This window comes from Ranitomeya imitator, chromosome 6, assembly GCF_032444005.1.
Source record: "Ranitomeya imitator isolate aRanImi1 chromosome 6, aRanImi1.pri, whole genome shotgun sequence".
In the NCBI taxonomy this organism is placed as follows: Eukaryota; Metazoa; Chordata; class Amphibia; order Anura; family Dendrobatidae; genus Ranitomeya; species Ranitomeya imitator.
The window spans coordinates 214,653,254-214,669,588 of record NC_091287.1 but is presented as its reverse complement, the minus strand read 5'-3'; the positions used below and the strand labels follow the sequence as shown (position 1 = coordinate 214,669,588).

The 16,335-nt window shown below is 43.1% G+C and overlaps 1 protein-coding gene across 1 annotated transcript in view; it reads left to right on the top strand.

Moving 5' to 3' along the window:
• The window catches only part of SDHA (succinate dehydrogenase complex flavoprotein subunit A), a 92,025-nt gene extending 76,716 nt beyond the window's left edge, over positions 1-15,309 (top strand). The window contains exon 15 of the mRNA XM_069730468.1: positions 14,357-15,309. Coding sequence (XP_069586569.1) covers positions 14,357-14,443 — 87 coding nt within the window. The 3' untranslated portion in view covers positions 14,444-15,309. The remainder of the gene's footprint in view (positions 1-14,356) is intronic.
• Positions 15,310-16,335: the final 1,026 nt, after the last annotated feature.

Sequence of the window (16,335 nt, the reverse complement as noted above, 5' to 3'; positions counted from 1 at the left end):
CTTAAAGTGTACCAGATTTATCTTATTGGTTTATTCTGTTTGGTAAATTTGGCATGTTTTTAGACTGTTTAGTCTAAGTTTAACACCTTTTTTTTTAGTTTCCTTTAGGCACATTTTTGCCTCACGGTGTTGCATGCAAGGCCAGGCCCCTTTGTCAGATAAGGCATAAGTCATGAAAGACAACTTTTTCTATGTAAATTCTGCTTTATTTACCTTGATAAATCTTCCCCACTATGTGTGAAATAACCCTGAGTAGGAATATGTTTCCACATTTAGGTTTTTTATGCAGTTTTTGAAGTCAAATCCAGGAATGGATCATAAACAGAAGACGCCTTTGAAGAATAGACCTCTTGAATCCAGTACTGGCCTTTATTTTCAAAAACCTAACTGCATGAACGCAACCTGAAATTTTACGAACCCCTTCCTTTGAATAGGTGTAACTGCATGTCCAAATTTCTGGTGATTTCCCACCATTGGGCAAACAGTTATGCCATGGAGTTTGCACTCAGGTGTTATGCCTGTGCCATCTGCAGTAGAATTTGGCTGTTATACACAGTTGATCTTCTATTGTATGTGCTGGGACCAGACTGAGCTTTGGTTCCGGCACTGTATCTACTTAGATGCCACTGTCCACAGTGGCAGCAAGTGAGGGGAGTTTAGCAAAGGGAGATCCTGGAAAGCCTTCTCCAAGCCACTGATTTCAATAGAGCAGCTAACAGCTTACCTCTCCCACTCACTTTCAACTCCTGACCAAGCTGCTATGAGTTCGGCATAATCACAAGGCTCCCACTCCCAGCATCGTCAGTGTCCAGAGCAGTTCTCCTAATCACAGCTCTTTCTTTAGCCATGGGCTTTATTTTAAAAACCTCTAAGGGTACCGTTACACTATATGATATACCAACGATCACGACCAGCGATACGACCTGGCCGTGATCGTTGGTAATTCGTTGTGTGGTCGCTGGGGAGCTGTCACACAGACAGCTCTCCAGCGACCAACGATGCCGAGGTCCCCGGGTAACCAGGGTAAACATCGGGTTACTAAGCGCAGGGCCGCGCTTAGTAACCCGATGTTTACCCTGGTTACCAGCGTAAAAAAAAACACACATTACATACTTACATTCCGGTGTCTGTCCCTTGCCGTCTGCTTCCCGCGCTGTGCTCTGCTTTCACTTTACGGCCGGCAGTCAGTCAGTGCGGGAAGCAGACGGCAAGGGACCTGACGGACACCGGAATGTAAGTATGTACTGTTTGTTTTTTTTTACATTTACGATGGTAACCAGGATAAACATCGGGTTACTAAGTGCGGCCCTGCGCTTAGTAACCCGATGTTTACCCTGGTTACAAGCGAACACATCGCTGGATCGGTGTCACACACACCGATCCAGCGATGACAGCGGGAGATCCAGCGACGAAAGAATGTTCCAAACGATCTGCTACGACGTATGATTCTCAGTAGGGCCCCTGATCGCTGCTGCGTGTCAGACACAGCGATATCGTATGGATATCGCTGGAACGTCACGAATCGTACCGTCGTAGCGATCAAAATGGCACTGTGTGACGGTACCCTTATTTCTGTATGCAGATATAGTGGTAACAGTATACACTTCAGAACAATGACCTTAGCAAAAGGAAACAGATGAGTTCTGTCACTATAAGAGTAGTGCCTGTTCCCCTGCAGTCATGAAGTAATTAGACTGCAGAGTTGTGTGCTGTTAAGAAACAGCTTGAGAATGCCTCTTTAGCCCCTCTTCTGGAATGTAACTGCTGCACATACTCGGCCAGACTCTGGTGGTCGATGTCCTTGGAATCTAGTTGTACCCTATGTAAGTTGTCAGGAGAATTACAGCTGATAAAGCAAGCCATTTGCAAACTTGCTTATTTTCATAGAATCCTAGAGTGCTAGAGTTGCAAGGAACAACAAGGGTCATCGTGTCCAGGGGGCTCAATGCAGTGCAGGATTCACTAAACCATCTCAGATGTCTGTCCAGTCTCAGTTTGAAGACTTCCATTGAAGGAGAACTCGCCACTAGGGTTGAGCGACTTTTGTTTTTATAGGATCGGGTCGGATTTCACGAAACCCGACTTTTTCAAAAGTCGGGTGGAGTGAAATCGGCCGATCCTATAGAAAAGTCGGGGTCGGCCGAAACACGAAACCCAATGCAGTGCATTGGGTTTCTAATGGTTCCCAGGGTCTGAAGGAGAGGAAACTCTCCTTCAGGCCCTGCGATCCATATTAATGTGTAAAATAAAGAATAAAAAAAAAAAAATATTGCTATACTCACCCTCGGACGCGCCCTGGTTGTAACCGGGAGCCTTCCTTCCTAAGAATCAGCGCTTGAAGGACCTTTCGATGACGTCACGGCTTCTGATTGGTTGCGTGAGCGGTCACATGGGCGTCACGCGACCAATTAGAAGCCGTGACGTCATCGAAAGGTCCTTCAAGCGCTGATTCTTAGGAAGGAAGGCTCCCGATTACAACCAGGGCGCGTCCGAGGGTGAGTATAGCAATATTTTTTATTTTTATTCTTTATTTTACACTTAAATCGGAATTTCGATACCAATTCCCGATATCTTAAACATATCGGGAATCGGTATCGGAATTCCGATTCCAGATTCAGAAGATCGCCGACTTCATGGCCACACAGGGGTCGGGTCGGGTTTCATGAAACCCGACTTTGCCAAAAGTCGGCGACTTCTGAAAATGGCCGACCCGTTTCGCTCAACCCTACTCGCCACCTCTCGTGGCAGCCTGCTCCACCCATTGATCATCCTCGTTGTCAAAAAGTCTTTTCTAATATTTTTTTTTTTTTTAAATTCGTTTATTAATTTCAGAATAGACAAACATTGCACATATTACATTTATCATTATTAAACATACCATCAGATACAAATGATTACAAACATCATCGCATCCAAAGTTCAGAGGCAATAGACTGTGCATGTTGAATCACTAGTACCTACAAAATACCTACTATACAACTTAAACAACTTTAACCTTTAGTAATAAGTCGCCAAAAGAAAACAGATTCAAGTTTGCTCTGCAACGATGTCCCCAAACCCCATGCCCTCCCCCCCGTGCATATATCTAATCCGCGCAGACTACAGAGTATGATGAGATGAGTTCCATCTACCCCAAATTTTTTCGAATTTACCTGGGCATCCTCTATTATGGTACAGTGTTCTTTCATATGGGATAACCGAGTTCACCAGGTCAATCCAAGCTCTGAGAGACGGGGAGGAGCTACCCATCCACCTTAATGCCAGTACCTTTCGTGCTAAGAAGAGCACTTCTCGAAGGAAGATCCCAGTATGGTGATCCCAGGTCTCTGTATCCCACACCCCAAATAGGCAAGTCAATGGTTCAAGTGGGACAGGGATTAACAATAAAGACGTTAACAATGTCGTGACTTCTTTCCAATAATGAAGGATTACCGGGCACCGCCATATCATGTGGGTAAAATCCGCATCATGTGCGTGACACCGTAAGCAGTCTGACGTCTGAAGGCGGCCCATTTTAAAAAGTCGTGTCGGAGTCAGATAAGTCTGATATGTAATATATAGCTGGGTCATCCTATTGTTAACTGAGGGAGAAACTTTAGTTGGAGATTCCAAAATATCTTCCCACTCCTCTCCCAGTGTATCGGGAAGGAGTCCCTCCCATTTCTTTTTTAAGGAGTTAATAGTGAGCCCATCTCCCACGGATAATAGGTATGTGTATAAAGAGGAAATGAGCCCCTGAGGACCCTGTGATTTGAGAATGCCTATAAGGGGTAAAGATGAAATTGCTCGACTTGCACCTGCATTTCGCATATGTGACTGGAAAGCTGACCTCAGCTGTAAATAACGGAAGAATTGAGATCTTGGGATATTGCAGGTATCCCGCAATTGCTCAAAGGACACAAAAGCATCCTGGTTATACAAATTACCTACCGAGAGAACACCACATGAGATCCAGAACTCGGTAGATGGGTGGTTTAGTAATTCTGGAAAATAACTATTATACCACAGTGGCATTTCGGCTATTATATCTGTATATTTAATAACTTTTTTAATTTGTCTCCATATTAATCTCGCTTGTCGAAGCAATGGCAGCAAACGGGGAGCACTGACTTTCTCCATTTCCAAAAAACCCAGTGGACAGTCAATACGGGCAGAATGGATTATATGGCTTTCTGAATTAGGTAGGGAGTTGCTAGGCATCCATTTGCTTATCGCCCTAGCCTGCCCGGCAAGATAATATAGATAAAGGTCTGGTAAGGCTGCCCCTCCCCCCCTTGTCGGTCTCTGTAGAGTAGATAGCTTGAGTTTGGGTCTAGTTTTCCCCCATATAAAAGACGTGGTCAGGGAGTTTAAGTTTGCAAAGAAAGATTTGGGTATTGGCACAGCACTATGTTGGAGACAATAATTAAATTTGGGGAGCAATATCATCTTAACTAAATTAATGCGACCTGCAACGGAGAGAGGGAGTTTGCTCCAAGTTATGAATTTAGATTTGGCCAGGTCCAATAGTGGATAAATATTAAGTCGTAGGTCCAGCTGACTATATTGAGACATATGTATTCCTAGATATTTGAAATTGGAGACTACAGGTAGTGACGAGAGATTTTCGAGACGGGGCATCGGCGCATGAGACAGAGGCATCAGAGCAGACTTATCCCAATTGATATAGAGACCAGAGAATTTGCTAAAATTATCTATAGTCGTTATTACTCGCGGTAGTGTTTCTTCTGTTTTATCCATAAATATGATCATATCATCAGCATATAGACCGATGGTATCCACACGATCCGCAATACTTATTCCTTTGATATCCGTGGAAGACCTTATGCGTATTGCCAATGCTTCTATCGCGAGGGCAAAGAGGGCCGGGGACAGAGGACATCCCTGACGGGTTCCCCTATGTAAAGTAAAGGAATCAGAGATAGAATTATTCACAATTACCCGTGCCCTAGGATTCCTATATAGTGTATCTATCCCTCTAATAAATTTATCTCCAAAACCGTATTTCTGCAGACATGCGGAAAGAAAAGGCCATTCAAGGGAGTCAAACGCTTTAGCTGTGTCTAGGGATGCCAGAGCCCAGTTATTATCCAATTCTAGGGAGCTATATTGAATCACTGATTGGACCCGCCGAATATTAATAGAGGTACTTTTCCCAGGCATAAAGCCTGTTTGATCTGGGTGTATAAGATCTAATATGATTGTATTTAGTCTAGTGGCCAATATTTTAGTGAAGATTTTATAATCTACGTTCACCAATGATATGGGGCGATATGATCCACATTCCAAGGGGTCTTTTCCCTCCTTCTTAAGTACAATGATATTTGCATCATAAAATGTTTCAGGCATAATTTCTCCCTCCCATATATTCTGAAGCACCTTCAATAAAAGTGGTGCCAGGTGGTCCCGATATTTTTTATAGAACTCAACGGGAAACCCGTCAGGTCCAGGGGCCTTCCCGGTGGCCATATCCATTATAGCCTGTTCCACCTCCTCCAGAGTAAACTCGGCTTCCATAAAAGCTTGCTGGGTTGGGCTCAGTAAGGGGAATGCCATGTCTGATAGATAGTCTATACATTCAGGGACCCCAAGACCACTACCCGATTTGTACAGTGACTTATAGTAATTACAAAAACTTTGAAGAATTTCCTCGGTGGAGGATACCAACGAACCATCGAGTGCCCGAATCTGTAGTACCGTGTTGGAGGTGTTATGCTGACGTACCAAAAAAGCTAGGAGTTTACTGGCCTGATTCCCCATTTCAAAATAAGACTGACGGGTAAAAAATAATTTACGTTTTGATTTAGTGTCTATATTTTGGGTGTATAATCTTTGGGAAGTGAGCCACTCCACCCTGTTGCCGTTAGTTTGATTGGCCACATAGGCGGCTTCCGAGTCCTTCAGCCGTCGCTCAATCTCGTCATCTTCCCCTGCCGTCACCCTCTTTATATAGGAGATTGTAGAGGACAGACATCCCCTCAAATATGCCTTTAGAGTGTCCCAGAACAGATTGAGATTCGAGGGGTCTGGGTGAGTAGAGACAAAGCAGTTTAACTGATCAACCGTTCTATCACTAGCATCTATTAGTTTCAGCCAGAAGGGATTCAATTTCCAAGGTATATTATTATTTGACTGACCGTATTTAAGTTTGAGAACAATTGGGCTGTGATCTGATATCCCCCTGTTACCATGTTCGACACTATTCACCCACAGCGCTAGGTCGCTAGATCCAAATATGTAATCTATACGGGAGAGAGACTGTCTAGTTGAAGAATGACAAGTATATTCCTTTATCTCAGGGTGACGTGTTCTCCATAGGTCTAACCATCCGCTACCGTTCATAAATGATGCCAATTGAGAGGGAGATTGAGAAAGGGGCCCCCTTGACGTCTCGCCGTCTAGTCTCAGTCTGTCTTTAAGATTATCCATGACTAAATTAAAGTCTCCCATACAGATAACACTAGCATTAGGATAATTTAGGGAGAAACCCAGTGCCATGCGGAGAACCGATATGCCGGCCGGGGGTGGGTTATAAACACATAATATCACATATTCCTTCATATTAATAAAGGCATGAACAAAAACAAAGCGACCTTCGGGATCGCGTCGTGACTCTCTAGCCTCCCACCTGACATTCCTATGTACCAACAGGGAGACCCCTCTGGAGTAACTGGTGTGAAATGCGTGAAGGGACCACTGCACCCACGGCTTTTGCGTACACTTAGCTGTGTCTCTGGTCAAATGCGTCTCCACAAGTGCTACAATATGTGGATGATACCTTTTAATTTGTGAAAATACCTTAATTTTCTTTCGAGGAGTCTTAATACCCCGTATGTTCCACGTCATACATACAATCTCAGATCCCATATCTACGTTCGGGAAAAGGCATAATATACACCACAGCCTGGGCGGGAATCAGGAACATCATACAGAGCATAAGGTTATCACTGGCGACTAATAAACATAACAAACAATTGAAACTGGTGTAAAATACCAAACCAAACAACATTTGAACAGTGGAGGAGTGTAATCCTACACTCCTATAGTTGAGTAGAATAGGGGATACCCTCACTGGAATCAGCGTCCGGTATAGTTGACAAACTCAGCACCCACATAGAGAGCTCTAGATTGTGTTGCCATCAGATAGAAAGAGCTACTCAAGAGTCCGGGGTACTAGGCCCCTTGTATGACCGTAACCATTCGACCGCCTCCGCCGGGTCAGTAAAGAACAGGGAGGAGCCTTCATGAACAATACGGAGTCGAGCTGGATAAAGCATGGAGTAAATGATGTTTTTATCCCTGAGCTGCTTTTTGACTTCCATAAATCGAACTCGCTGCTTTTGAAGTTCCATAGAGAAGTCCGGGAAGATTGATATAGTGGCGTTATTGAATTTAATAGGGGCCTTCTGCCTTGCCAAGCGAAGAATTGCATCCCTGTCTCTGCAGTTAAGGAGACGTGCCAGAAAGGGTCGGGGCGGAGTTCCAGGAGGAAGAGGTCTCGTTGGGACCCTATGGGCCCTTTCCACAGAAAATGTTGAGGAGAATCCGTCTCCCAGGGAGGTTTTAAGCCAGTCCTCTAGAAATTGCTCAGGTTGCTGACCCTCCGAGCGTTCTGGTAGGCCAATAATTCGGATATTATTACGGCGCAGCCTGTTTTCCAGGTCATCTGCCTTTTGCTTCCAGGCATTCACAGAGCCAGTGGCCTTTGATAACTTAGCCTCCATTGGGGCAATGGTGTCCTCTATCTGAGACACCCTTGTTTCAACCTCTGAAATACGCCCTCTCATAGTTTGTATATCTTGTCGCAGACGGCCCACTTCAGTATGCACGTCTTCTATTTTCTCAGTGAGAGAGGACCTGGTGAGAGATATAGCCTGCATCAACTGCTCAGATGCTTGTTTAAGAGTCAGTTCGTCTTGTTCTCCCTCCTCATTGCTGTCAGAAAGACGATTTTTGCGTTGACTCTGCGTGGGATTATTTCTGAGAGAGCGTGTATTATCTGGGGCATCTTCTCTGGCATATTTCCTCAACTTGTCAGCAGCCCCCGCTCCTTTAGGATGATGCATGGTGATTGGCAGAAGATCCCCACCAAAGGACCAGATTTATTATTATGGCAGTCTATTCTCCACTAGCAGACCGGACAGGGCCAAACACCGGGATGCACCCCAGAGAGGCAGCAAACCAAGCAAAGAGTCTCAGATATCTGCAAATGTATCAACTTAGGAGTTTGCCCAGGTACTGTGTCCCAGAGCAGCCACAGCTCCCCAGGAAGAACAGCAGGGAGGGGGAACGATCCCTCCAAAGTAATGGTGCAAGCAGGGGTTTTGATAAGGGGAGTGCAGGGCCCAATTTTCCAGGGCGCACACCGCTCTGCCCCTTTTAGTGTTTCAGGCCGGTAGCTCACCTCCTGAATGCACCGCAGTCTTGCTATATAGCGCCTCTCTCCTTGCTGCTGGAGAGTGCGCTGTGGTAATGGCCGCCGTCTCCCAGGGCCCGCCCGCCGCTCCAGACCCGGCACCTGTCTCCTGCTCCTCGATGTTCCACAGCGTCCCCGCTGTATGTAAATGTCTGCCGTGCTCCCCGGGGGATCCACCCGGCTTCAGCCGCCGCCGGCACTGCGTCCCGCCCGTCGGAGCCGCGCTCAAAGATGGCCGCCGCAGCTCAGGGACTTTGCCGCTCTTCCAGGCCGCCACAGATATCGGCTCTCCAGCGTTCCACCGCCGCCACCCGGGGGGTCGCCGGTCTCCCGAGCTTTCAGAGCACCGCCTCAGCCGGTGCAACTGCAGTTCAGGGGGATAAATGGCCGGATTCAGGTCAGGATAATGGGAGCCTCCAAAAGGTGCGTCTTCTCTCTTGGCTTACATAGCCACGCCCCCCCGTCTTTTCTAATATTTAATCTGCATTTTCTACCTTTCCTTTCATTCCATTGCTTCTCATGTTTCCATGTGGAAATGAGAATAAGGATGATCCCTCTACACTGTTACATCCTTTCAGATATTTGTAGAAAGTTATTAAGTCACCTCTTAGCCTTCTTTTTTGCAAGCTAAACATTCCCAGATCCTTTAACCATTCCTCGTAGGGCACACTTTGAAGTCCACTCACCTTACTAGTAGCTCTTCTCTGAACTTGCTCCAGTTTTTCAATGTCTTTTTTAAAATGTGGTGTCCAGAGCTGGACAACAGTATTATAGATGAGGCCTGACCAAGGAGGAGTAGAGGGGGGTAATTACTTCACGTGATCTAGACTCTATGCTTCTCTTAATACAACCTAAAACTGTGTTTGCCTTTTTTGCTACTGCATCACACTGTTGACTCGTGCAGTCTGTGATCTGTTAGTGTACCTAAGTATTTTTCACACGTGCTGTTGCTTAGTTCTGTTCCTCACATTCTGTAGATGTCATTTTTGTTTTTCTTGCCCAGATTTAGAATCTTGCATTTCTCCCTGTTAAACACCATTCTATTATTTGTTGCCCATAGTTCAAGCTTAGGGCGTTGATCCAGGGAACTAGTCTGATTGCCGTATGTGGAGTCGGGAAGGAATTTTTTTCCCCAATGTGTAACTTACTCTTTGCCACATGGTTTTTTTTTGCCTTCCTCTGGATCAACATGTTAGGGCATGTTAGGTTAGGCTATGGGTTGAACTAGATGGACTTATAGTCTTCCATCAACCTTAATAACTATGTAACTATGTAAGCTTATCTAAATCCTTCTGAATTCTTTCTCTGTCTACTCTAGTGTTAGCTGTCCCTCCTAGTTTTGCATTGTCTACAAATTTGATTAGTTTATCTACAGTTCCCTTATCGAGATCATTTATTAAAATGTTGAACACCACCACTCTGGCCAGGACAGAGCCTTGTGGTTCCCCACTTGAAACTCGATTCCAATTTTATGTGCAACCATTTATTACCACTCTTTGAGTATGATTACTGAGCCACTTATGAATCCACCTAACCGTAGCCTTGTCAATTCCATACTTGGTCATTTTTTCAATAAGTATAGTATGAGATACTTTATCAAATGTTTTGCTGAAGTCGAGATAAACTATATCTACTGCTTTTCCCTAATCCACTCAGTCAGTGATTCCATTAAAGAAGGAAATTAGATTAGTCTGGCATGACTTGTTTGCTACACACTCATGCTTGCTCTGGTTAATTATTGTATTCTTATACAAGTACTTACATGCATGCTGTTTAATTATTTGTTAAGATCTTTCCTGGTATAGAAGTAAAGGTACCTTCACACTCAGCGACGCTGCAGCGATACCGACAACGATGTCGATTGCTGCAGCGTCGCTGTTTGGTCGCTGGAGCGCTGTCACACAGACAGCTCTCCAGCGACCAACGATCCCGAGGTCCCCGGGTAACCAGGGTAAACATCGGGTTACTAAGCGCAGGGCCGCGCTTAGTAACCCGATGTTTACCCTGGTTACCAGCGTAAAAGTAAAAAAAACAAACACTACATACTTACCTACCGCTGTCTGTCCCCGGCGCTCTGCTTCTCTGCACTCCTCCTGCACTGACTGTGAGCACAGCGGCCGGAAAGCAGAGCGGTGACGTCACCGCTCTGCTTTCCGGCTGACCGACGCTCACAGCCAGTGCGGGAGGAGTGCAGAGAAGCAGAGCGCCGGGGACAGACAGCGGTAGGTAAGTATGTAGTGTTTGTTTTTTTTACTTTTACGCTGGTAACCAGGGTAAACATCGGGTTACTAAGCGCGGCCCTCCGCTTAGTAACCCGATGTTTACCCTGGTTACCAGTGAAGACATCGCTGGATCGGTGTCACACACGCCGATCCAGCGATGTCTGCAGGGAGTCCAGCGACGAAATAAAGTTCTGGACTTTCCTCAGCGACCAACGATCTCCCAGCAGGGGCCTGATCGTTGGTCGCTGTCACACAGAATGATTTCCTTAACGATATCGTTGCTACGTCACAAAAAACAACGATATCGTTATGTGTGAAGGTACCTTTAGGCTCACTGGCCTTTAATTTCGTGGCTCCATCTTCTTTACTTTTTTGAAGATAGGGATAACAGTTGCCCTTCTCCAATCTTCTGGGACTTCTGTTCTCGAACATTTTTCAAAGATTCTGGCTAGTGGTACTGAAATTTCCTCTGCTAACTCTTTCAGGACCTTAGGATGTAAGTCATCTGGACCAGGAGATTTAAATACATTTAAATTAGCGAAGTGTTCCCTCACCATCTCTCTGTTTATAGATCGTGTGGATTCTTTTATTCCTTTTATGGCACCGTGAAGATCAGTTGATGTTACAATTGCTTTCTTAGAGAATATAGATGTGAGATAGGAATTTAAAAGTTCTGCCTTCTCATCATCATTTTTGACCACTTCACCCTTTTCATCCTGTAAAAATCCTATAGTATCTATGACTTTTATTTTGCTTTTGACATCCTTTTGGTCTCCTTTGCAGGCCTTACTTCATTACTGGCTTTTAGCTATTCTATCGCTTGCTCTGCCTTTACCTGCAGACAACATTATATTCTTCTTTAGATATGCCCCCCTCCTTCCATTTAATATACATTTCTTTTTTCCTTTTCAACAAGTTCTGTGTTCATCCATCCTGGTCTCTTTAAGTGCTTCTAATTCTACCTTTTCGGGATTGTTACAGATTGTTCAGTGAGCATTTCATGAAGCTAAATCTCCCATCCTTCTTGGACATTTCTGTCCTTTAGAAAATCCAGACTTTGAATCTTTCCTACCCTCTTTCTGATTCCATTAAAGTCTGTCTTTCTGAAGTCCAACCTTAAAGTTGGAGTCTTCACTGGTCTTACCCTTCTTGTAATCCAAAATTCAAGGATAGCCTGATCCTTGCCTCCTAAATTCCTCCAGCTTCCTTTACTCCCTCAACCATTTTCTCCTTGGTAAGAATAAGGTTCAAGCTTGCAGTTCCTCTTGTTCTCTCTTTTACCTTTTGAAAGAGTTGTCCCAAGAAAAGATGAGAATATTTTGGACCTATTATTTTTCCTGAGAGCGTTTCCCAACAAATATCTGGATAGCTAAAATCTCCCATGATCACTATGTTGCACTTTTTTTTTTAAGAACAGATACATCTGATGTAAAAAGAGTTCATCCATATCTTCAGTCTGTCCAGGTTTAACTAGCTAAAGCAATTTGATATTATGATAATACCCCTTGAATTGTGAATCCATAATTGAGCTTATTCTGACAACAGTGTTTGGTAGTTATCAAAATTTTGCATTTAACAGCAACAAAAATGTGAAATTACAAATTACAGAGACCTCTTTTTAGAATATACACATGAATTTTACATATTGTCATTCTTTGGTACGACTGGTATCATTATACTGTATATGGAATGAAGGAAAACCTTAACCTTTAAGTGAGTCCACTGTGACTCTGCATAGTAATGGCAGGGCTGGCCCCAGATTTGTGTGTGCACATGCACTAACATTTAAGTCTGCCCACCTTCAATCTGAAATAAGAAGAGACAAGGCGCACAACTATAATCTAAATAGGGGGGGAGGTGCCAAAAGGCCGGTAGTATGGGATAATATGAACAATGAAAGAGAACAAGGCACTACCGTAAAGCCCGCACACTACACCACAAAATTATACCAAAATATCAAATTTTATTGGGTACACCATAACAGCAAAAAAACATTAAAACACAAATAAAAGCAGAACAACACCACCCCACTCCTGGACCCCCTTTATAATAGGATACATCCATATAATACACAGTATAGTAGAGTAATGGAAGGACATATATAATAGCAAAAATACAAATATAAATAAACAATGATCATAACATATCCCACCATAAATGTATAAAATAATACAGATGCACCTGAAATAGGAGGAACCCCCTGTAAAAAAAAAAACGCACAGTCTGCCATACCCAAGCAATTGCTAAAATGGATCCTAATGGGACCACCGAATATATATATATATATATATATATATATATATATATATATATATATATATATATATATATATATATATATATATATATATATATATATATATATATGACGCTAAAGCCCAAAAAAGATAAATAGCAGGGCTGTCCCAGATAGTTAAATGTGGATCATAACCACATCATGTGTGAGGATACGATGGAACCAAGCAAAATTGCAAGAGGCAGAATCATGAACATGCCAGGGGGAGAAAGAGGATACCAACCCAAAAGGGGGGCCACAGATGGAAACCAGAGCGGGGTGTGACCCAACGCGTATCGCCGTAACCCGTACGGCTTCGTCAGGGGAAGATGAATACAGGTGAACAAAAGGCAAATAAATACCTGCCAGCTGATCGGTGAAGCAAACGCCGCTGTGGAACACAGGTGTCAGGGGAGAGTCGAGATGCAAACCCGGAAATAAGCTACCTAATGCGTGAAGAGATCCAAGGCAGTGGCTGCGCAGTGGTTAGCTATGTGTGTCGGCCGCTGTTGCCTTGGATCTCTTCACGCAGGCGTCGTAGGTCTGGATCCCTCTGCCCATGCGCATTTCGGCGTTTCATTAGGTAGCTTATTTCCGGGTCACACCCCGCTCTGGTTTCCATCTGTGGCCCCCCTTTTGGGTTGGTATCCTCTTTCTCCCCCTGGCATGTTCATGATTCTGCCTCTTGCAATTTTGCTTGGTTCCATCGTATCCTCACACATGATGTGGTTATGATCCACATTTAACTATCTGGGACAGCCCTGCTATTTATCTTTTTTGGGCTTTGGCGTCTCTATTTTACTTGTGGCCACTGCTTTATTGGCATATATATATATTCGGTGGTCCCATTAGGATCCATTTTAGCAATTGCTTGGGCATGGCAGACTTTGCGTATATTTAGGGTTTTTTTTACAGGGGGTTCCTCCTATTTCAGGTGCATCTGTATTATTTTATACATTTATGGTGGGATATGTTATATGGATGTATCGTATTATAAAGGGGGTCCAGGAGTGGGGTGGTGGTGTTCTGCTTTTATTTGTGTTTTAATGTTTTTTTGCTGTTATGGTGTACCCAATAAAATTTGATATTTTGGTATAATTTTGTGGTGTAGTGTGCGGGCTTTACAGTAGTGCCTTGTTCTCTTTCGTTGTTCATGCCCACCTTCAATCAACTCAATCAATTTTAAGTGTAAAACGCAAGGAGCCCATTTAAACCAAAGGTGTGGAGTCAAACCTGGAATGAAAATAAGCTTGGTGTCAAACTGAAAACCTTCATTGTCCATAGTATTTCTAGAAAGAGTTAAGTTTCCAAACTTAACTTATGGAAAACACATACTGAACAAGATATCCTATAGGCTGCTATATAACAACTTGGCTTCATATGTTTTCTTCTGTGTTCTAACATTATTCTGCTTGTGAAACCTTTTTTTTGTTTTCTTTCTAGGTCACTTTACAATACAGACCAGTAATTGACTCAACCCTGGACGAGCAAGACTGTGCTTCAGTCCCTCCTGCCATCCGATCCTACTAGATTCCACACCGTTCTCTGTGACAGTGACCGCCGCTAATTTGTCGTGTATAGTAGCTTTCTGACAATTCAGTGAATATGCAAAATACTCCGCCGTTCGCCATCTTGCTGATCCCTGGCCATTAAAGTTAACTTTATTTTGAAAGCTGCATGTTCTCATTACTACACATTGCTTGATGGAGCTTTGGATTTTATTACATATTTAGTACTACCTTAAAGTAGTACTCCTATCAAAGTTAGTATACTGCAATCATCATATTATGCAGCACTGTGTACTTACAATTTTCCCGTCTATCCAGGTAATTCTTCTGTTTTATATTAGGTCCATGATATCACGTAATTAAATACTGACAAGCTGAATCCTTCTAAGCTCTATGTAGTGACAGGAAATGTGTTTTCTCCGTATGACTTGTGAGTATCTGCAAAAGTCCCTGGCAAAGGGAGAAGGGAGCAGTTGTGTCAGGAGTTGAGAGGAATGATTTATTCAGGGAAAAGAGACTTCTTGTTTCTACAATGGGCAGAGGAAAGAGAAGAATTAGCTGGGTAGAAAGGCAGATTGAGCAATTGTAAGCACACACAGTGCTATATTATGGTGATTGCAATGTGTTAGAATGAAAGCTTTGATGGGAGTGCTTCTTTAAGAAATGATTCAGTGTTTTTTGGTATACACTCACTCTTCTAGTGTATAGGAACCCATCCACCCATTATTAGATATGTATTTTGCAGTGAGGAATATAAAGCTTATGTTACGCTCTATAACGGTCATCACATGGATGTTTAAAATGTGCACTTTTTTTTTTTTAATTACAGCAGTTATGCTCATCCCTTTTGCAGATGGAAAATGTCCATTAAAGTCTTTGTGAAACACAGATGCTTCCATATTTTAAAACTCCAGTTTGCCTTGTGTGTGTTTGGTTTCGGACATCTCCTCAGTATCACGGATTCATTAATTTTTTAGGTTCATGTTGTGTTCTTTTAGGCTTGTGCAGAACAGGCATAATGGTATTTTCGGATTATGTTTTAATATTTAAAACGTGTTGTAGAGCTTGTTTGTCATCATGCAGATAGTGTTTATAATAAGAGTTTCTTACCATGTTATACAGGTGGAAATACATGTATGTACCTCTATGCAGCTGATGGCATTATGTGTCTCAGTGGTTGCTGAATGAGGACCTTCTGTCCATCAATCCTAGACAAAGCTAGGAAGATGGATGCCGGTATCCAGTTGTACATGTTTTTTCCTCAATAGTATGGGTTTCTGCAGGCCAAGTCACTGTAGGCCTTTTCTTTTCGGAAACTGAAACCATTGCTACCAGCTTGGGATTGAGGAGGTGAATGACCTGTTTATTTAACCCTGTGTGGCCAGATAATACTTGATGCAGTTAGTAATATATTGATTTAGTTTGTTATATTTGCCTCTATATTGTGTAGGTCAAACCTGCCAATAAGATTAATAGCCAGATATATGTGTATATTTGACATTCCAATGTTGCAAGTCGCAACTATAATTAATATATAAAAGTCATAGGAAACCTTGCAGTAACCTGATATTCAGCTCACCCATGGTCCGAGAATTTCCTCTGCACAGTTACTTTGGAGTTTTTATGTATTTTCTCGAGGACTCCTTGCTTGGATGTACCTTCATTTTCTCTTATAATTAATATATGTTATACGTTTCCGATAGTATTTTGTTTAATAAATCGCCTAATACAGTAGGCTTAGCCCTTGCGACCTGAGGCACACAAGGGTGTGTATTTGGAATTTGTATAATTCATTTCAGTAAGGCTGTCCTTACATTTCATAACAAGCTTGTGTGGCACCATGGTGGTAAATAAACACATAAATCCCATTATGCTCCACTTGATTGCATTTATCGGGCAGATTTCTCCTTCAGA